This window comes from Podarcis liolepis, assembly GCF_965112155.1.
Source record: "Podarcis liolepis genome assembly, chromosome: 17".
Lineage (NCBI taxonomy): Eukaryota > Metazoa > Chordata > Lepidosauria > Squamata > Lacertidae > Podarcis > Podarcis liolepis.
In genome coordinates this window covers 11,840,381-11,863,583 of record NC_139571.1, presented here as the reverse complement: position 1 = coordinate 11,863,583, position 23,203 = coordinate 11,840,381, and the positions used below count along the sequence as shown (strand labels likewise).

Below are 23,203 nucleotides of genomic sequence, written 5' to 3'. Positions count from 1 at the left end.
AAAATGTGTACCCCACATTTACACTATAAAGGCCCCTCGAGGTGGACAAAGTATATACTAATACAAAGTGTGAACAAGTCACTGGGAAGAGAGGGTTATATACAGCCATTGGGGAGGAAGACTTGTGTCTAGGCTGTGGCTCCACATTGTGGTTGCCACATTGGCTGACGTGTGTGACTGCATTGTTGTTTCTGGTAAGAAAGTAGAGTTGTTTAGCAGATCCAGCTGAGATTAAAGACAGAAGCATAACATGCACAGGTACAAGGATCAATAGGAAAACAAGTTGTCTTTTAATATGTTTGAATTGTGTACGCATTCCATAAAATATAAATTCTGTTTATGCAGTGCTTTTCCCCCTAGAAATTCCATTCCTTGACCCCGCATAAAATACAGCAGTGAAGCAGCATAAGAAATAATTTGCATTCTTTCAAAATTTGTGAACGTGTTTTATATATTTATATGTTGTACAATAACAATGGAATACATTCATATATGTTTACATTTGCATTTGGTATTCAGAACAGATTTAGATCTATTATATATGTGCCTTCTAACAACTGATGCATATCAACTTCCCACAGTAAGGCCATCCCTTTTAAAAAAAAAAAAAATCAGGCAGTTATTCTCTATAAAGACAAATTGTACTTCTTTCTTTTTACTGTGCCTTTTTACAGACACAGATATAAAGTGATGGGGAAAATTTCACCCACCAACTTAATTTCTGCCCATCCAGCCACTGCTAGAGGCTTAAGACAAGGGCCAGTTAAAAACAAAGTCACCAACTCTACTGAAGAATTTGTGTACCATGTAGTATCTACAGCAGAGCTGAGGAGACTGTTGTCTTCCAGAGATTTTTGGACTACAGCTCTCAATATCCCTGACTATTAGCAGGCCTGGCACAAGCACTTGGCCAGATCCAACACTGACTGAATGCCTTAAGGGCTTGAATGGGCCCCTCACGTGCCCAGCTCAGTCCTGCCCTCACTCCCCACCCTCCTTGATGGCAACCCAGAGGCTTTGCAATAGCAGGCAATGGTGGCGTTTTGAGTAGGAGCCATGCTCCGCTCCCCAGTGGCGTAGTGTGGGGGGTGCAGGGGGGGCCAGCCACACCGGGTGCAACATCTGGGGGGGCGCTCGCACTCGCAGCTCTCTGCCCCTACCTGGCTCACTCTCTCTCACTGCAGTGCTGGCTGTGCGAATCCGATCCGAGCCGCTGGGCCGCCGCCCACTGTGGAGGGGGTGGGTGCCAGGCGTGCGGTGCGGAGAGAGAGCGAGGGACTATCTGGGGGAGGGACAGTGCAGCGGCCGCCCAGCACAGCGCTGAGCGCGGGAGAGAACCACACCAGACCAGACCAGGCAGCAGCAAGAAGAAGCTGGCAGCGGCGGCAGGTTAGGGGTTAGGGGGCGCAAATTACTTGCCTTGCCCCGGGTGCTGACAACCCACGCTACGCCGCTGCCGCTCCCATCTGCCATTTTAGGTTACCTGAACTAGGAGGCCCCAACCCACAGCTCCATTAAGTGAATTGGTTTCACAGATCTGTGGACTAGGGCGTTGCATTTTGAGTGAGTTAAGATGGCGGTTGGCCATCACAGATGGAAGTTGAGCTCAGCTCCCATTCAGAAGCACCAGTGAAGCATATCCAAGGATCTGGTGGAGAACAGTGAATGGTGCTGCCATTGTGAAAGCAGCAGCAGCAACTGCCCAGCCCAGCCCTAACTGGCAGGGCCCTTGAATAGCACCATGCCAAGGATTCCCCAAAGTCTAGCACCAATCCTGATCATTGGCCATTTTGGTTTTGCCTGAGAGGAGCTGATCCAACAACATCACGAGGGCTGCAGGTTACCCACCATTTAGTGGGGGGTAGGAGAGCTGGGGGGGGGGAATTCACATCTGGCAAGCAATGTGCCCCTTTGGTTTCAGATAGTACATGGGTAGATGAGTCTTAAAAGCCCAGGACACAAATTTTCACAGCCCTCTAGTAGCTATGGTGGCTCATTTACAAAAAGTAATGTAACTCTGGAAGCGTATACTCGATTCTGACCAAGCTAAGCCTCCCGATGTATATTTTGCCAGATGTACAATATATTGGCATTCTTTTCAGCTCTCTTCCCCTACTACTTGCTCCTTGGCTGTTTCACATATAGATGTTGATCATTCACTGGCTACAGCTTCTAGCGATGGTTTGCATGCATTAAATGAACAACAACACACAGAGCTTTCCTGTCACCCGATGACAACATAAAGAATACATGTCAGCAAAAACCAATCACACATTCCATTAAGCGCTGAGAGAGATCAAGTAACATGTGAACTTGTCAAACTCCTTAATAATACCCCTTTTCAACAGGGGATTTCTTCCCTGCAAATGTATGGGTGCTTCAGTTCACACAATCTACACAAACGGTAGCCGGCATGAATAACTAACTTTTTGTCATGCCACATGCCAAGTTTGCAGCTCATTCCCTTGTGGAAGATGGTGAAGGTATGGACTGAGCAATTAGGTGATGAGTAAGATGCATAACTCTGGCACATGTCAGAGCACTGACAAGACCAGTGACTGCATCAAAAATGGCAATTCCAGGTGGCTACCCCATGTCAGAATTACCTGTTGGAAACACTTCTCTCACTGTTTTATCCCATATTTCCATGGGGCAAGAATGTTGTTGCTGGCTTCCCTCTGCCACACCTACTTTTCTTTCAACAGAACAGTATTTCCCCCTACCCCTCTATTTCTGAACTGGACAAATTAAAAAGCAACACTCCAGAATTATTGCAGCTGTGTAAGGAAGGCCCAGCAAACTGCCAAAGATGCCCCCAAAATATGGAGTCAGGCCTGACAGTTTCCATTCACTGTTTTACTGGGGATTGCCAGTAGAAAACACCATGGGCTATTGTGCCTCTAGCCACTTGGACATCAGATATCCTGTCCACCATTCGCTGATCTAGACATACTTTTACATTCCTTTACCTAAGACTTCAACCTAGTGCCTTGCCTGTTGCATTCAGTTTGATGGACAGCACTGGATCACAAAAGTGTTATGTAATTACAAAGCCAGCAAGAAATATTTATACCATAGTTCTGTTGGCATCAGTGATGCTAAAGGAATTCACTTCAGCATATGGACTAGCACCAGATGGCAGCCTGGATCATTTTGATCCATCTTGCAATAAGGACTTATAAAGGGCAGTGAAGAGGAGAAGCTGTAAAGCATGGGGCAGGTGCCTGAGTTACTAAGTAAAAAGAGTTAAGTTAAATAATGTTGAAGGGCTGCTATGCAATTTCTCTTTTTAAAAAAATAGAAACCAGAACATGTGGAGGTGTTTACTATATGCAGGAGATGAAGGGCTCTAGCAAAGGTACCACAGAAGTAAATTAACAGCTTCCCTTTGGGACATACAGTAGCTGGAGACGAGAATTGCTTTTTCAAATATCTCAAAAGCTGAGAGAGGGGCTACACAGTTCAGTGATAGAGCACATCCGTCACCAGCAGAAGGTCCCATGTAACTGCTGCCAACCAGAGTAGACGGACTCAGGATAAGAGAGTCTCAATATCTCTTTGGTAAAGGCATCATTATTCATGGTGTGTAGACTCACTGTTGCTGCCCCCAAATTATCTCTCTTGTAGTTTTGGCTAAAGGCAACAATGGGCAAACAAAACGAGCACATACACCATGGGCAATGATGCCACCTTCAACTCTCATGCAATCAACTCTCTGTTTCCAGCTACACTGTGTCAGCAATGACAGCCCATGGTTAATATAAGCAGGCACTGCAACTATCCAGTACTACTGAAAAGCTCATACTTCTCTGAGACCTTGGCTTAAGGTTTCACTAATACGGGCTTGTGCATGACCTTGCAATGTGGTCCCTGCAGTGTCTCTACTATGGCCAGATTTGAGCCACCGTGTCTCCTTCCCTCCCCCTCCTCTTGTCTCTTCCACCAAAGTTGTGTGGTGATCATTAGTCAATAGTTTTGAGGAGCAACCACCACCACCCAGGACCCAAGTTGTACACTACGAGTGGAAAAAAGAGGCAGCGAAGTGGAGACACTGAGGTGGTGCTGTTGATGTTCTGCAGTGATGTAACCATACTTAGAACCAAGCTAAGGATGGGTGCAGCCATGGTGTTTGGGGGCCCACCCATCAGTGCCATGCAGATAGACTAGAATTTATTTCTCCGCCTGCTCTTCCACTGCAGCTCTGTCATGTGCATGTGCAATCAAATCTCTCAGCCCTACACTGGCCTAGTATCATTTCCATTATGGAACACTGGTGGCTGAGAGAGCTAATAACCAATTTTTCTTTACAGGGGTTTAACTTTAAGTGGTGTGTGCCAATGACTGAAGCTTCCTTCCCACTGCAAGAGCAATGCAGAAATCAAGTCGAGCAACTCCTGGATGTTGGCATGTTGTGCCTCCAAGCTCCCAAGGAGAGCTAACTTCAGTCCTAGGTACACACAGCTCAGGGGACACCAAGCTCTGGGACAGGATGCACATTATCCTACTGCCCCACAGGCTGAGTATACACATCTGTATATATTAAGGCAGGTGTGAACAGAGCTTTTATAAGCAGCTTGGGGCAAGAGTAACACAAAAGCATGAGCATACGAGGGTCTTGGTATCACATTTCAAAGGTGTCATCAGCTGCCACCTGTGACATGTGGGCACGGAAAGTTCCTGGCCTGGAGCACCTCCCAAGGCAGGAAGTTGGGGGAAGAAGGCAAACTTATGCTGGGTTGTAGACTGTCTGGGTTCGCCGTGATTTCATCTCCTCCTCCTTTTTATCATGCCTGCAGTTTGTTGGTCACTGAGCATCAACAGCATTCTGGCGTTGGCGCTGAGCCCGCCGGCAGGGTGGTCCTCGAGAGCGACCCGAGCGGCGGAGGCGGCGTGGTGGCAGGCCAGCCATCTGGCGGCAGATCTCCTCTAGAGACAGACGAGAGAGAGAAGGAGCTCAAGAGTGGGTTAACCATGCCACATAATTTACAACCCGGCCGTATGCGCACGTGGGTGTACGTTATACCGTATTTTTCGCCCTATAAGACGCACTTTCCCCCCTCTAAAAATGAAGGGGAAATGTGTGTGCATCTTATGGGGCGAATGCAGGCTCCTTGGCTTCAGCGATAGCAACGCGAAGCCTCCGAAGCCTGCGCTCCGGAGGCTTCGTGTTGCTTCCGCTGAAGCCAGGAGAGTCTGCTCTTTGAGGCTGGCGGTGGGGAAAGCAGCGCTTCCCCCATCGCCCGCCCCAGAGGATGGGGGGCAGCAGGAAGGCGTGCAACGCCTTCCCGCTACTCTCCAATCCGGCTTTGAGGATGGCAGTGGGGAAAGCAGAGCTTCCCCCATCGCCAGCCCCAGAGGATGGGGGGCAGCAGGAAGGCGCATGACGCCTTCCCGCTACTCTCCAACCCGGCTTCAAGGCTGGCGGTGGGGAAAGCAGCGCTTCCCCCATCGCCAGCCCCAGAGGATGGGGGGCAGCAGGAAGGCGCGCGACGCCTTCCCGCTACTCTCCAACCCGGCTTCGAGGCTGGCAGTGGGGAAAGCAGCACTTCCCCCATCGCCAGCCCCAGAGGATGGGGGCCAGCGGGGAGGCGCGCGACGCCTTCCCGCTACTCTCCAACCCTCTTGTGGGCTTTTGTGGGAGATGGGAAAATTCCACCACCTCCTGCAAAAGCCCGCAAAAGCCATGCGCTCTTTAAAGGGGCTCCGCGGCTTCTGCTGGCTTTTCTACGAGGGGGGGGAATTCCCCCACCTCCTAGAAAAGCCCGCAGGAGCCGCGCACCCTTTAAAGAGCACACCGCTCTTGGGGGCTTTTCCTCAAGGAGGGAGAAGGGACTGACTGGCCGTTTCAGTCCCTTCTCCCTCCTCGAGGAAAAGCCCGCAGGAGTCACGCTGGGCTCCTGTGGGCTTTTGCAGGAGGTGGGGGAATTCCGCCACCTCCCACAAAAGCAGGGAGAAGGTCTTAGAGTAGCGCACAGGCTGCGTGCAGCCTGTCCACTGCTCCCAGAGCTGCGGCGGGGGGGGGATCTTATTTTTTTTACTTGAATTCCCCCCCTGAAAGCTAGGTGCGTCCTATGAGCCGGTGCGTCCTATAGGACGAAAAATACGGTAGTTAGTGGTTAACAGCACATCTGTGGGGGGGGGGGAAGGTTGCAGGGAAAGAGTCTGACACCCCTCTCTCCCTATTTTCTCCTCCTGAAGCAGTTTTACTTAAAGGGGGGGGGGGAGCATCAGCAGCATTGTGAAATAGAATGGCCCCCATTCAGACTCTTCAAATTGTGGCCACTAAGAAAGGACAACTTGCTTCCATATATGCCAAGCAGAGGATCAGAGGGATGCTGGCGCTGATTTCAAGATACTTTCTTGGGAGTAGGGGTGGGAAAGAAATTCAATTCAGCTTGCACTTAAAGGCCAATCTATCGAATCTGCACTTTCAGGAACAGTATGAGAACTGAAACAGCCGTTCTTTGAAACTTGAACTTATCTGAATTTTGCGATGTATTTCTCCAACCACAAATGTCTTATATATATATTTTTAATAGATATTTATTGAGAATTTTCCATTTTAATACATTAAAAAAACCAAAAACAAAAAACAAAAAAAGAAAACATATACAGTTTACAATCCTTATTTTTCTATAACATATTTCGCTGACTTCCCCACACCTCCCCTTCTTATATTCCAATTCAAATTGTTAATTCAACAAGTTCTTATCCCCAATTTTTAACCTTTTTCTATTTAGTTCAATTTAAAAAACCAATTTTACAACGTCAAAATTTATACACCAGTGCTCATTCTTAAATCCTTTTTCTAAAGTCGACCCAAATTCCCTTCCATGAATTCCCCACTGCACAAATGTCTTATATTCAAGACAGAACATCTCTGGGTCTTCACTTTTCTCCACTATTGCTTTTGCCATTAAGCCCTTCACCATTTTTGTACCTTTCCCCATTTGCCAGCACCCTTCTTGGATTATGTTGCCTGCCTCTGAATGTTGGCCATTCACACAAGGGCATACACCTATGATATAGGCCATCTTCTTCCTCTAAGAGAAATTGAGCAACTTTATTTCTTCCTTGTTTATGGGGCACATCCCTATGGACATCTTTACTCACCCTGCATGGCTTCATCCTCTTTGCAGACAATGCGAGAGCAGATTTCCTTATTTATCATGTATGTCCGACGGACACTGTCACCAGAAAGGGGTGGGGGAGAGAAGGCAAACAGTAGGAACATAAATCCTTGTGCACCAAAAACTGGTACTGACAAATAACTGTGGCTAAATCATTGCTAGCAGAGGTGCAAAAGGCCTAACTACACATTACACACAAATGTATGTTACAGAACCTACACAAGTCTGTTTTACTACGCTTTACCTAGGTTGAGCTAGGATTATAATACGTCAGAATTTTTTTGGGGGGGGTTCTACCCTTTTTTTTTTGAATTTTGGTCATTTAAAGTTTATGATTTTTCTATTTCCTTTTGAGGAAACTGAATAGTTCAGTGAAACGAGATTTGTAGCTGGCATCCTGTAAAGGATTTGTACAATTTTAGGTTTTTCTAATTTTTTTCCTTAAGCTTTTTGCTTTTTCTTATTATTTAGTTTATTTCTTCAAGATAATATTTCTAGTCAATTACTTCTCATTTCAGGGATTTTCACAGTATTTCATTTTATTTGTTTTACAGGAAAAGCAGATGTGGGGACTGTGATTTGGAAAAGATAAGCAGTTGCTGGGGGAAAGGGGAGGCGTATGAATTCCCTGCCCTGCCCTTTGCTTCCTTGTTCCAAATCTGCCTTCTAGAGAGTCTGGTGTTCTCTAGATTACTCAAAACTACCATTGGCCTCAACCAGCAATATCTGGAGTACAGATAATGGCCCTGTGCCCTGGGTAATTGCTGAGAAATATGATCAAGTGAAACTTTCATTTGGACAAAAAAGCAAGTCTCCAGCTGTTGCGGCTGCAGAAAATGGATGAAAATAGATGGCCAGTTCCTGCTTTAAACTGTGCTAAAAATGGGGTGGGTTAGTATCTGGTGGGGGCGGGAAATTCCAGTGATAGTTCACAGCTTCCTGTGCCACTCGTGCCATTCATCCTTTTGTCTTTCTGCCATGGTATACCAGCTGCCCCTTTAAATGAGTCCTGGTTGTTTAAATGTTGGCGGTTGTGGTGTTTAACCATTTTCAAATGTTTTAAAAATTGGTTACGAGTCTCCTAGAGATAGCCCTGTGTTAGGCAACTAACAAATTAAATTAATAAATAATTACTTTTCACAGATCATTGTAAGAAATCGTATCCAAAGATGCCTGCCAAAACTATCTGTATCATCTTGTAGAATCATAGAATTTTAGAAAATTCCTAAACCTTCTCAGCTTCTACCAGAGTGTTTCCTCTCTTACCTGGTAACACACAAGTAACTGATGCACTGCTTCACCGGCTTATGAACAGAGTACAACCGTGTACAAGGAAATTGCTCTTCACGGCATTCTGGGAGCAAACAAAGAGGGACATGTTCAAGTTAATGCCATCAGTGTGGCTACATCCACGGGATAGTGGCTCATTGAAACTGACTGCCAAGAGACCAAGTGAGATATTTCCTTTAATGACACTGGCTTGCAGTAACTTTTCTACCGTTTCCCCTTGCAGAGTAAAATTTCATCCTGCTCACACCATGCCATCCTATTCACATGCTGAATTTTGTGCAAAGTATTGCACCCACAGAAAATATTTCGCAAGCAACTTAGCATGCCAGGGGATAAAATTATTGCAGAGCTGTGTCGTGCAGACTTTGGCGGTATATTCAATCTGGAACAGACACCTATGAAAGCCAGCTGGAAAATAAGTGGGAAGACCTTCTGAACTAGCAGTGGCTGACTAGGAACAGGATCCTGAGGTTGTAGTGGGTATTCCACCTAAACATTAGGAAGAACTTCCTGACAGTGAGAGCTGTTCGACAGTGGAATTTGCTGCCAAGGAGTGTGGTGGAGTCTCCTTCTTTGGAGGTCTTTAAGCAGAGGCTTGACAACCATATGTCAGGAGTGCTCTGATGGTGTTTCCTGCTTGGCAGGGGGTTGGACTCGATGGCCCTTGTGGTCTCTTCCAACTCTATGATTCTATGATTCTATGATTCTAAGTCCATGAAAACATCAAGTGAGGACACATTTGGAATACTTGAGTAGAGTTTTGGGCACCACATGTCACAAATTGTAGTATTTTGGGACAGACACAAAGAAGTACCTCTGCACACAATGAATAGTTAAAGTGGAATTTATTCCCAAGAGATACAGGCAGTGACGTCGCAAGGGGGGGCAGTGCACCCCAGGTGCCATGCCTGGGGAGGGGGGTGACAAGAAGGCACCCCATGGGGTGCTCGCCCCACTGCCCCCAGGCGCAGCGGCGCAAGCAGCCATCGTGCCACCACAGCTGCATGTGGAGGATCCTCCGTTCACAGCCACAGCTGTGAGCAGAGGATTCTGCCACCGTCTGTATGGTGTTCAAGCGGTGCTGGCAACAAACTGCTATGTACAACGCATGTGCGGTGTTGCACGCATGTGCTGTATGTAGTGACGCTGCACATGTGCTGTACATGGCAGTTTGCCACCGGCGCCACCCAAGCGCTGTACGGACGGCGGTGGGATCCCTCAATCGCCGCTACAGCCGCAAGCGGAGTATCCCACCGCCACTGCTGCAGCCACAAGCAAAGGATCCCACCACCGTCCGTACGGCGCTTGGGTGGCACTGTGTACAGTGCCGCTACGTACAATGCATGCGCTATACGTAGCAATGCCACACATGCGTCCTACGTAGCGATGCCACGCATGCGTCATATGTAGTGACGCCACACATGGATTGTATGTAGCGGTGCAACGCATGCGCAGCCGGCGTTTTCCCCTGCCCTGGGTGTTAGTTTGCCTTCGTTCGCCCCTGCATACAGTGGTGGCGATGGACTTAAATGTACACAACTTGCAGTCTCTCTGTCTTGTGGGTTTATTGGGAGATAGTGAAGGCTAGTCAAATTCGCACCAATTCAATGCTGGAGTGGTATGTCGCATCAAGCAGACAATCTGAGCATCTTTAAAATTCCTGCCGCCACCAAGCCATCTCCAGATGTATTGGTAGCTACCCTTGCACTAGATTTACCCAATGAGATCAAAAGGGGCTCACAGAACTGGGAAATGGAGCCTCTGAATGACTGGCCCAGTTTGTGCCGCAGACCCTGGGGAGGACACTGTTCCTTCCTTGCTTTCACCCAAAGAGATGCTGAAAACCCATTCCTTCACAATAGAGGTTTCCATTAGCACCCTTAAGCAGGGCTTTTTCAGGGGGAACTCATAGGAACTCCGATCCGCAGTTCTCAGTTGGGCGCCATTGCCATTCTAAGAGAACAAGGGAGGTGTTCATGGTGAGTTCCAGCACCTCTTTTTCTAGAAAATTAACACTGCCCTTAATCCTTAAGCTTTGGCTAATACATTTTGTGGATTCAGGTTTATTGTTTTTATGCTATACTTTTGCAAGCCACTTTGACGTGTGTGTTTTAAGTGGGCTATACTTTTTTTCATGAGTTTATAAGGGAAACAGTGTTTGAATCATGCACATTATTAATCTCTGCGACTCTAATTGAAGTAAAAGTCCAAAATGTGGATGGGGTCAGTATCTGCACATGACTCAGTCCTGCCCACTCAATCCCCAGCCTACGTGAATAAAATGAACAAACCAAAAAGCCAATTCCTTGCTTAGCACAGGAAATCTGGGGCCAACGTACACCGGACCAGACACATGGGGTAGGAGGTGGGACTTGCACACATATCCCTGCACTTTGAGCTTGTGTGTGCTCAGACAAATGCCTGAACATGGCTATGGATCGAAATAGCCAATATTTAATATGCAGATGTGGAACTGTGTGGATTCTTTCTGCTAATACAGGAACCAGAAAGCACCTCATGAAATTCACAGCAGATGAGTGCATTTCTCGGCACTGATATACCCAGCACAATGTTGACCCACAAATTTCAAAAACAACTACAGTGGAACCTTGGTTCTCAAACGCCTTGGTGCTCAAACATCATCATTTTTATAAGGAAACCGAATACTTTTCTTTTTAAGTCGTTTGGAACCTTTTTTCACCTTCACCTTACTGCCAATGGATGGAGACTTGTTTGCTGTAACTTCTGGAAGCTCTGTGATTAAAACATTCGCTTGAACCTGCTCAAAAGTTTCTGCAATGCTCCTCCTCTGCCACCAAACCACAGATCAAATAATAAGAATCTGGCTCGTCGTGTGGTCTGAACTCAGGCACATGGTTTGTTCCTTCCAAACACGCCATGAGCACTAAGTCCAGAACAAATATGGGTTTATTTCTGGTTTATCTGGAGGATATAAACTACAAGCCCAGGTTTGGATAATGCAAGGCACAGTGGAGGGGTCTGGGGAGAGAGAAGCGTCATGAAAACCTTTTGAGCAATGTGCACCAGCAAGCTAATCATCTGCATTAACCCCATTTTGTTTTAAATCATGGTTTTATGTGAGGTGTGAGTCAGGCCATTGGTTGAACAGGGGAAAGCAAGCAGGAGAAGAAAGGGATAGAGAACAAAATTGAACTTACCAGGTGCTGTTGATGGGGCAGCGTCACCTAGAATGAAAAATGGAAAGGGTTTAAACGCCATTATTATTATTATTATTATTATTATTATTATTATTATTATTATTATTATTTCATACCCCGCCCATCTGGCTGGGCCTCCCCAGCCACTCTGGGCAGCTTCCAACAGAATATTAAAAACACGATAAAACATCAAACATAAAAAACTTCCTTAAACAGGGTTGATGTCTTCTAAAAGTCAGATAGTTGTTTACTTCCTCGTCATCTGATGGGAGGGCGTTCCACAGGGTGGGCACCACTACCAAGAAGGCCCTCTGCCTGGTTCCCTGTAACCTCATTTCTCGCAGGGAGGGAACTGCCAGAAGGCCCTCAAAGCTGGATCTCTGTGTCCGGGCTGAATGATGGGGGTGGAGATGCATTTCCCAAACTGTGGGTCAGGAAGCCTGTGCAACTAGGTTGCTTGCCTTATAAATAAACCCCAAATAATTATTGTTTTAAATTTCCAGTTAGATCCTTACTGAACTGCTGCCCGCATAGCATTTGCTGAAGCCTGTGATGCAAACTTTGTTGCTAGTCATTGGGAGAAAATGTTGGCAGGCACTCACCCGCTTGCCCACTCCCTCCCTCCTCCCCTCCTAAGTGTGCCCTCAAACCCTTTCTTCACCAGAGCAGATTGGGGAAAGAGAAGCAGGTAGGGTGCTCAGCTGCAAACTGCAGCCCCAGCCCCAGCCCTTGTAAAGTAATCTTCTAACTCATAGCAGCAAAGAGCCATCACTGAAGGCTGACAAGGCATTGCGTGCACCAAAATGGGAACTGACCTGGCACATCTGCTGCTCCTACTACAGGGTCAGCTGCATCTGCTGAAAGGAGAAGGGATATTATAGTGTGGGTATATATATATATATATATATATATATATATATATATATATATATACTCAAGGAGCATTCCACACATTATGCGGCAGCAAACCTGGGACTTCCACCACGTGTTCACTTGGCAGACCTGGTGATGCACATACAGTCGTACCTTGGATCCCAAACGCCTTGGTACTCGGACGTTTCGGCTCCAAACACTGCAAACCTGGAAGTGTTCTGGTTTGCGGATGTTCTTTGGAACCCGAACGTTTGATGGGGCTTCCATGGCTTCTGATTGGCTGCAGGAGCTTCCTGCAGCCAATCAGAAGCCGCAAATTGGTTTCCGAACGTTTTGGAAGTTGAACAGACTTCCAGAACAGCTTCCATTTGACTTCTGAGGTACCACTGTAGAGTGGTACCTCTGGTTACGTACTTAATTCGTTCTGGAGGTCCGTTCTTAACCTGAAACTGTTCTTAACCTGAAGCACCACTTTAGCTAATGGGGCCTCCCACTGCTGCCGCGCCACTGGAGCACGATTTCTGTTCTCATCCTGAAGCAAAGTTCTTAACCTGAGGTAATATTTCTGGGTTAGCGAAGTCTGTAACCAGAAGCGTATGTAACCCGAGGTACCACTGTACTTGTATGATACCTGTGTTTGCAAACAGAGGTTTGTCTTCTTCATTAAGCTGCATGCTAAAAAAAATCAACAAAATCTTAGGCATAAACATAGAAAGCAGCATGTGCGAATTGGCCTTGACACTAGAGGTGGATGTGCAAAAAGAAGAACTCAACTCACCCACATCACCCGGCATATCAGGTGCAACTGAAAAAAAAGAGACAACAGGTTTGTAGCCATCAGTTGTTTGGTGCAGAGCTATGCACACAGTTGTTTGTTTCTCTTTATGAATCATTTCCTATTAAACATCTTGAAGCAGTTTTACAGTAAAAAACAAACAATAAAAAATTAAAACAAGTTGATATATAAAAACAATTTCAAATCCGATCCATCAGGCTATTGTGCTAGTGGATCTGAGGACAGGTCAGGCCCAGAGGTGAGGGGGTGATGATGTGGCTGTTTTTACTTACACACCCACCCACAACCCACACACTGCTGCTATTGGGCAAATTCTCAGTTCCACATTTTAAAATTCTCCAGAAAATATTTGCTTGTCACATTGTAACTGGCAAAACCACAAAAGAATGCTGAAGGACACACGGCTGTGAACAACAAGATAATAATGAGGGAAGTTTACAGTAAAGTAGACAAAATATCAGTACAAGCACAATGTGTACATACTTTCCAGCATTACAAAGAGCCATACAGTACAAAAATTGTTGAAGAATGCTCTAAGCCGCTGACAAATATCATAACACTTGTAAAGTATACATTTCTGGAAGGTATTTGCCTGCCTATAATTTTGGACCTTTGCAGTGGTATTGATTCCTCTTGGAATCAAGTAAATTCTTTGGAGAGATAGACATCCCTGAAGTCCTCCCAGTTATGAAAACTGCAACCAGGGCCTTAAAACACTTTTGAAGTCTTATTATCTGAGGAAGTCCTTGGAAGCAGGACCTTATCTGGAAGCCGGTCATCAACTGCTTTGAGCATTCTTCAATGCCAGCTATAGTACTGTTTGTGCTTCATGGTTCTTCATAAGCATTGCTTGAATGTGCACTCTGCACTTTCAGTGATATTTTGTACTATACAAAGAGCAAGCATTTGAAAATGAAGGGAATCTGGCAGCTTCACAGGATGTAGCATGCATGCTGTCCTATTTCATTATCAGAATATCATATTTTACATGGGCATGCATGATTTATGCTCAGATACATGCCTATGTGTGTGTGTGTGTGTGTGTGTGTGCGCACACACACACACACACACACACACAGACAGCCATATTATAGGTCCCATATAGACCTTTAATATGTGCCTCCCATATATGAGCACACAAATTCAAACACCACATTACAGAGTTGCATAACTGCACTAAACATGATGATGCAGACTGAGGATGAATCTACTCTGATCTAAAAAAACCCCACTATATAGCTCTCTATGCAGTTTTCCATTGACTGCTGTACAGAGCCCCCTGGTGTCACATTTTTATAACACACATATAATAGTATAACTCACAAGTATAAATTAGTTCTGAGTCTAGTGAGATTTACTTCCTAATACATCTGTTTAGGACTGAAGCATTGGTGCAGAATTAAAGGAAACGTACCTGTAGGATCGTCCTGAGCAATGACCACAGGCAGAAACCAGTCTAGGACAAAGAAAAAGATTGTTTCCCTTGTGTAATTCGCATGTGTTAAAATAAAGCAGCAACAAATTAGCAATGTCCTTACTCTCTCCCCCACCAAAGATGAAAGTGCAGTTCCCACATTGTTAAAGAAAGGGAGGCAGGAGAGAGAGCCAAGCAGGTTTTTTTTGGTTTTTGGTTTGGAGGAAAACGAATAAATAATGAAAACTGAGTTTATACTCCCCCCCCTTTTTAAATGATATTTATTGAGATTTTACAGACAATAAAAAGTTACAAGATTAAAAAAGAAATAAGAAAAATAACAATAATAAAAGAAAGAAAGATACAAAAATGCAAAAACAAAACACATAAAAAGTAAGAAAAAGTTAAAAAGAAATCAATATTTTCATGTCTTATATTTCATTTACTTGTTTCCTGACCTCCTCACACCCCCCTTTTTGTATTCCAATTCACATAATTAATTCAGCAAATCCTTACCCTCTATCATTTATTTTTACTCAATATCTTAACCTATTATGACTATATATTTTAAACCATTGTCAATCCGTATTCACATATTCTTGTTAATCTTTTTACCAATACCGCTTATTTTCAATCCAACATCCCTTTAACATTCATTAATTTTACAGTATTTCTGCAAGTAGTCTTTAAATTTCTTCCAGTCTTCTTCCACCTCCTCTTCTCCCTGATCTCGGATTCTGCCAGTCATTTCTGCCCTGAGTTTATACTTTTCCCACTCTTCACCGCAAGGTCTCAGAGCAGGTTAGAACAATGCAGTAATATAAAACCATATAAAACGTACAGTTACAAAGATTAAACAAGTCCAGCCAGAACACAACACTATATATTCAGCAGAATAGGTGGGTCCAGCAAAGCAAACTATCTTTATGTCAGAGTATTGTTTGTTTTGTTGTTGTTGTTGTTGTTGTTGTTTCGATTTATATACTGCCCTTTATCAAAAGATCCCAGGGCAGTGTACAATAGAACATCAATGATAAAAATATAATAAAAAGCCTACTTCCACATCCCAATAAAAAATAGCCATCATAACACCAGTCCTCTCCTGCCTCAGTCTGCTCATGGGCAGGCCAGCCCTGACAGTGACCAAGCCCTTTGTGTCCCAGAGAGACTACCTGGTGAACCAGCCACTCCCAGCCACTGAGGCTGCATGAGCCTCCAAGGACAGAGTTGGACCCACAAGCCCCGCCTCCCAAAGGCATGGACTTGACCCTTCCAGGGCAGTGCAGAACATGTCACCTTTCCACCTACCAGACTTGAGAACTCAAAACATATAAGGCCTGTTCATTTTCAGGATTCAACTTTAATTTACTTACCCACATAAATGGGACTTTAAAAACTAACCAAATGTAATACGGTATACGCTTTTGTAGACTCAAACCCAGGCTTATGCCATAATAAATGTGTTAATCTTTCAGCTGCTGAAAGACTCTTTGACTGAATTAAGACTGTTACAGCCATAATTCTCTGTTATGCAAAATGCTCCTCTCCCCTCTAGAATTTGTATAGCTTTATACATGTTGGCAATCTGTAGAGTCTCCCAATTAATGAACAGCAAACATTCCAAACATCTGGAATATATCAAGGCCAAACTGCATATGATAAAGGACATCTGTGATTGAATTTCAGAACATTTATAAAACAACAGCTGTGTGTGTGCCTGTTGATTTCATATTGGAAGGCAGTTAACCTTCTCCCCCTGTGCTGTTTTCCCGGTAAAAATCTGTCCCTGCAACTAATATTACAACTCTTAGGGGAGCAAAGGAAAGGGTTAAACTCCCTCCCATCCTTGGTGATGCTTCTGTGTTCAAATGAATACCTCCTCCAGCTGCTTTGAATTTTTGAAGTTAAAGGGAAAGATATGGGTGATGCACAAAGCCCATTGCCACCTGCCCAGCTATTGGCTGGTCAGTGCTTTTTTCCTGGAGGGACACAGGAGTATGCATACCCCTAAACATTTTATGAATCTAAGTTTGGCCTCATTGAGGAGCAGTATTTCAATATGAGTAGGAAAATGAGAGTACCCCTAAACGTGTGTGTGTGGTTTTTTTTTAAAAAAGCACTGGCTGAAGTTAACATTGGGAGGTGGGATAAGGTGATAGAATGAGCAACTTCAGGGATGCTTCAGTTGTTTTAGACTGCCTGCTTCCTGGAAGGCTATCTGCTTGATATGTACATTTGTAAATTAATGGATATTTAAACAGTAGTTGCCACTAGGACTGCCTCCTCCAGACAAAACTGATGTGTAGTGCTATCCTGGAACCTCTCTCTGCTGTTGGGGTGGCCCATCCTATTTCACCACCTGAGGCAACGGAAAGGTGCCTTCGCCCCTCCACTGCCGCCTCTGCCCACCTGCCGGTCCTCACTGGGGTTGTGTGGTGGTGGCTTCCAAGTTCTGGCAAGATCTTGTGAGAGGTCTGTGAGATCTCACAAGAACGCAGAAGCTGCCTGGCAGGAATGAGCCAGCGGGAAACCACACAGACCAAGTTGGAGTTAACTCTTTATTAGCAAAGACAGGATCTGCACAGGAGTGTCATGCCCAATGGGCACAGCAGCTCATCTCCGGCAGGTCTTGCCCCCATGAAGCAGTTGCTGAGACTGAAGGGGTCCCCTCCTCTCCAGGGCCTTTCCCAAGCAACCTGAAACTGCACCTTCATGAAGCTAACGTCTCTGCTCTCTTCATGCCTCTTCTGGTTCTGGGAGACTGGGAGGGAGGGGAGCTTGTCGCAGCAGGAAGGTGAGACACCCATGACTCTTCACTGGCCTGACTCATCTCTGCCTCTTGGCCTCCCTCCTCCCTCTTGCTTCAGTTTTTGCCTCTGATTCTGGATTTCACTTTCCCAGCAGACTCTCCCAGCTCACTAAGCCGTTGCCTCGTCAGCTTCTGAAACCTCCCCCTCCCAGTCTTCTCCCTCTTCTTCCTCTGACCACTCATTGTCGTCCCACCATCACTCCTGGGCTTTGAGCTGTCTTGCCCTGGAGGTTCCCTAGCTGGTTTCTCCCACCATTCCTCAGCGTCCAACCAGTCCACAACAGCAGAGAAGAAGCAATGGCTTCCATTGAGATCTTGCTAGAACCCGGAAGTGGTGGCGAAGGAACCATCTCCGGCACCCGGGGCGGGACACCGAGGGGCGGGGGCCAACTGCTCAGTGGTGCACACGCAATGTCCATACTGACTGCGCATGCGCAGCAGGCCATGCACTCCGTACAGGATGCCGCACATGTGCACTCTGTATGGGCTGCCGCTCGCGTGCGACGTCCATACAGACTGCACATGTGCAGCATCCTGTATGGAGTGTGCATGCGTGGCCGTATGGACGCCGTGCGAGAGTGGAAGCCCGTACAGACGCCACATGCTGTGCACATACTGACTGCATGTGCCCTCGGCCACTCTACAGCTGGGGGAGGCAGGGGTCATCTTGTCACACACACACCCCAGAGTGGCACCCAGGGTGGCCCGACCCCTCCGCCCCCCACTTCGTACACCCCTGCCCAGAAGCCGCCACTGCAGTCGCTTCTCCAGTGGCTTCTGGTGAGACCTTGCGAGACCTTCTGGAATCTAGAAGCTGCCACTGCCACTTCTCCAGTGGCAGGGTGCCCAATAACGTCCCTTGGATTCCATGGCCCAAGGTGACTGCCTCAGTCTGCATCATGGATGGGCCAGCCCTGCTCTGCTCCAAGGGGAAGGTTGCAAAACCACGCTGTGCTTGTTTGAAACTACAAAAGGACAAGGGAAGTGACTGTCCTGGTAGTTGAAAGATGGGGAAGGTTCTTTGCAAAACTGGACAGAAGGAAACAGCTGCATTAGCTGTAAAACTGGGAATGCATAGCAGCAAACGGCAGATGAAAACAACAGGCAACCAGGAGATGGGGTAACACTTTAGATACAGTTAGATTAAAATTTTCTATTGGTTTTAGACCAGTTTAACTATTATGGCGTTTCCCCCTGAAGAATCGTGGCAACTGTAGTTTAGTGACAATTTTGAGAATTCTGTGTTAGTGGTTCCCAGCCTTCTCACAGGACAGGTCCCAATATTCCCCAGGAAGAGGGAATTATTCTAAAAACTATACTGAAATCTTGTGCCACAATTACACAGGAACAGGCCCCACAATACTAAGTGGGTTTTATATCTGTGGTTGCATGTCAATAGCATAGAAATAAGCCATAGCCTGCAGCCAATTTGTAGTGTTATGCTGTAGATCCTGCTTTTAAAGTACACACACACACACTTGTAAAAATAAAAAAATTCCTTCCAGTAGCACCTTAAAGACCAACTAAGTTAGTTCTTGGTATGAGCTTTCGTGTGCATGCACACTTCTTCAGATACGTATCTGAAGAAGTGTGCATGCACACGAAAGCTCATACCAAGAACTAACTTAGTTGGTCTTTAAGGTGCTACTGGAAGGAATTTTTTTATTTTGACTATGGCAGACCAACACGGCTACCTATCTGACACTTACCCTGGGGTTGAGCTAATGTTTAAAAAGCTCTGAGTTGGGGCAGGGGCTGACTCTCATAGAAAACATTGCAGAACATCACATTCATGTTGTAAAAAAAATTTAAAAGAAAATGCTTTTTTAAAAAATAAAAGACCAGCTTGTTTCATTTTTAAAAGCATACACTTCCTTAGTCTACAATTCACTTTAAGAGATACTGAAATTGGATGAACAGCAAGTATGAAAGTTTTTTTCAATTTGGAAGGAAAGCTCTTTGGTGAAATCTTAAAGTGATATGCATTCCTTTCTTAATTAAATTAATTTCTTGTTCTATCAAGAGAGAGGAGTCTATAGTCCACCAAGGACCGCAGGTGACGGACCTCAGATAAGTTGGTTCAGGCAGATAAAAGGAAAGTGAGAATGCAGGAAAAGAACACATCCAAATATTTCGTTGCCTGAACAAATCACTGGATTCTTTAATCTGATGGAAGGAATTATGATCTATTGCTATTAAGATGAAGATTCCAGTGAGGTTTCCTTCTAAAATGTTTCTTGTCCTTTGCTTCATTTCAGCACCTGATAAAATGTTAGAATCACAGAATTGTAGAGTTGGAAGGAACACTGAGGGTCATCTAGTCCATAGCTGTCAACTTACAGATTTGAAAATAAGGGACCAGCAGCCTCAAAAATAAGGGATCAGCAGCCAAAATAAGGGATCAACAATTACTTTGATAAAATACATATTTTGTTGCATGCAAATGGCTTTAGATACCTATTAGGTCCATAAATTACCATATAGCATATATTCAACACAAAAAACAGCAACAATTTGTTGTTGACAAAGGACAGCTGGATATAGAAAGGGCTCCATTACCTTCAGTAGCTTATTTAAGGGACATCATCAGTAAGAGACAGCAGTGGGACATGGCGCTGGGATAAGGGACTGTCCCGCCAAATAAGGGACGCTTGACAGCTATGATCTAGTCCAACGCTGGAATCGCAACTAAAGCATCCATGACAGTTGGCCACCCAGCCTCTGTCAATGAAAGCTCGTGCTCCTCAAGTACACACACACACATGCACAAACTGATCTGACTCTGAACTTAAATTTTGTCAGTATAGAACAGCCTCCATGTCAATTTTGCCCCTGGGCAAATGTCCCTTTCACCCTAGCCTGGTCCTCCTCCTCCTGTCCTCTCTTGCCCTTGGTGCATCTTCTGTATCAAATCCTTTTTATCACAGAACAATAGCTTCTATATTAGCATAGAGGCATCAGGAAAAATATGGCAAATCCTATTTTAGCTTCCACCGGATAGACTCACCAGTTGACAGGGCAATGAGAGCTACAAGACACAGCAGCTTCTGAGCTCCACAGGCCATCATCCCTGGAAAGTGAGGAAGAGAGACAATCAGTTAAAGCTACTTGCAAATTTTGTGCACATTTTTGTTTTTTCACCAACTGGTGCCCAGCATGCTCCTTTATCTCCCTCCCCACTTTCTATGACCAGAAGGCTTGCTTGCTCTACCTGATAACCACACAATTCAAAATAATTCTAACTGAACACAACTCTGTCTTTCCTTTCCTTTCCTTTCTTTTCTTCTCTTCTAACCTCCCGACATCTATGTGCTGTCTTGTACCCACTTACTATGTCGATTGCGCGCTTAGAAAGATGTCTTTACAAAACCCCCCTCTGCGAAAAAATAAAAAATTGAGACACAACTCCTTCCCTTCACTGTCATTGAGGGACTCGGTTCCTTTGCACTGTGGACAGAGCCTCCTCCCTTCAGCTGGTCCCCCTAGCTTGGCCAGAGTGCCTAGCCGCTCCCAGTCCCAGCAAACGTTCTCCTTTGGCTTGCCTTCAAAATCCAATTCAGCAAAGTAGTAGTAGGATTTGGTGTCATCATGCAGATGGAATGAGGAGAGGGGGAGGGGAAAAAACTGTCCCATGACCTCACTGAATTTATTGTAGCTCGAGACGAATCGGCACCTCCTATTCCCTCCGGATGAGGAATAGCCAGAGATGGAGTCCCACCGTCTGTCATGTATGTGCCTAATCTGCTTCATTTTGCCCTGAAGAGGATGAAGCAACGCTTATTTTCCCGTGCGAATTCTCCCCAACACAATGTATCTTTTTCCTGGAAAGAAGCATTCCAGTAAACCCAAGCCTGGCCTCAAGGCCAGCCTGACCGTTAGGTAGGGTGAAGCAACATAACTGTTGAAGCAGAAGAATTGGAGGTACCACCACAGAGCAGCAAATTGCCAATAGCCTAGTTTATTGTTATTGTTTTTAAATGCCACAAGGAGAGTTGCCGTTGGGGATGTTCTGCCTTGGGCATCAAAATATCTTGTGTCCATAAGGTGCAGTAAGGTGACAACCTTGCATGGTGATGGTGGTCTCAAACCCTGGGTGAGTTTGGGAATTCTCCTACATGCGAAGACAGGCTCCAGTAGATTGAGTGGACAAGACTCAGACTGGGTCCAATAGATAAAAAGGCAATTTCTGTGAATGCTGACAAGGAAGTGAAGGAAAATTCTGATATTAAAACCTCCTCTGCCTTGTGGGATATCTTCAGGGGAAGAAAAGACTAAGAAGTACAGTGGTACCTCGGGTTACATACGCTTCAGGTTACAGACTCCGCTAACCCAGAAATAGAACCTCGGGTTAAGAACTTTGCTTCAGGATGAGAACAGAAATCGTGCAGCAGCGGCGCAGCAGCAGCGAGAGGCCCCATTAGCTAAAGTGGTGCTTCAGGTTAAGAACAGTTTCAGGTTAAGAACAGACTTCTGGAACAAATTAAGTACGTAACCAGAGGTACCACTGTAAACCCTACACAAATCTAGAGTGGATTTGTCCCTAAGACAGTTGGATGACATCTCCTTCCCACTGGTGCCAAATGTATTGCTCTGCTTTCCTTTGGACCACATCAGTGAGGCCAAGAGTGGGGTCCTATCACCTGGGCAGCCCAGGGGCATCATACAAACTTGCCCAGGCTTGCACCCTGGGGAGGTCACTTTGGTACTGCTAATACAGCAGTTTGACTTCACCCCTGGAGGTGCACTCCATTGTCTTTTGAGACAGATGCCAGCAACACTTAAATGGCCGACCTTACAGGGTCGATACAAATGCTTTTCTTTTATATATATGTATAATTTTTATTAATTTACAACAAAAACATACAACAGTTTCACATCCAATTTTTCACAAAATGTTTCTTTTCTGGACTTCCTTCAGCTTTTCCGTAAATCGTCCATAGTCTTTATTTAAGTTACGCATTCCTTAAGTTTGTATTGTCATTATTTAGTCCTTTCCCTTTCTATTCCCTTTTAACAATATTTCTCAAATTTCACAGTGCTTCTTTAAATCCCTCTAGCATTATCTGTCCCTTACTTATACATTCCAGATATTCCACAAATTTTCCCTAGTCCTCGATGTACTTTTGGTCTCTTAGGTATCTGATCTTCCCAGTCAAATTGTCCAACTCAGCATAGTCTAACAGCTTCATTCTCCATTCTTCCACCGTCGGTGTTTCCTGTTGTTTCCACTTCTGAGCCAGTAATACTCTTGCCGCTGATACAAATGCTTTTCTATAACTACAGCGTAGTTAATATTTCTCCCGCCTTACTGCAATAGAGCTTCTGAAAATCCTGCGATCCTCCACAGAACAAAGCATCATTGAGTTTGCTGAGACTTACTTAGATATAAATGTGTACACTGTACAGGGTTGCACCGTTAACCAATTTTCTGGAAAAAAATAAAACGAGGGAAATATAAGGGTAAAAAATTGTTTGCTTAGAAATGTGCTAACAAAATCACTCATGTAACAAGAAGCATGGGAACTGTAAGTTTCCCACCTGAATGGCACTTAAGCTGAAAATATATTATACAGTATTCTTGTTGTTCTGTTTCATAAAACATATACACCACTTCATTGCAAAAAACTTTAAAGCAGTTTAAGATATAGATATAGATATAGATGATATAGATATAGATATAGATATAGATATAGATATAGATATAGATATAGA

The 23,203-nt window shown here is 45.0% G+C and overlaps 1 protein-coding gene across 1 annotated transcript; it reads right to left on the bottom strand.

The window, feature by feature from the left end:
* Positions 1–269: 269 nt before the first annotated feature.
* Positions 270–21,193, bottom strand: MFAP5 (microfibril associated protein 5). Its single transcript, XM_083483438.1, has 10 exons — positions 20,907–21,193; positions 20,499–20,563; positions 14,683–14,724; positions 13,251–13,277; positions 12,415–12,456; positions 11,600–11,626; positions 8,397–8,484; positions 7,114–7,187; positions 1,467–4,926; positions 270–1,071 (listed from the first exon to the last, which is right to left on the bottom strand). The coding sequence occupies exons 1-9, from the start codon at positions 21,122–21,124 to the stop codon at positions 4,805–4,807; spliced, it is 705 nt and encodes a 234-aa protein (XP_083339564.1). The 5' UTR covers positions 21,125–21,193; the 3' UTR covers positions 270–1,071; positions 1,467–4,804.
* Between the last annotated feature and the right edge of the window lie 2,010 nt (positions 21,194–23,203).

Coding starts and splice junctions, on each gene's coding strand:
- MFAP5 (XM_083483438.1), bottom strand. CDS start 21,124: ATGGGACAGTTTTTTCCCCTCCCCCTCTCCTCATTCCATCTGCATGAT. Junction 11,627..12,414: donor AGGAGCAGCAGATGTGCCAG/GTCAGTTCCCAT, acceptor TTTTCATTCTAG/GTGACGCTGCCCCATCAACA. Junction 7,188..8,396: donor AGTTACTTGTGTGTTACCAG/GTAAGAGAGGAA, acceptor TTCTGGTGACAG/TGTCCGTCGGACATACATGA.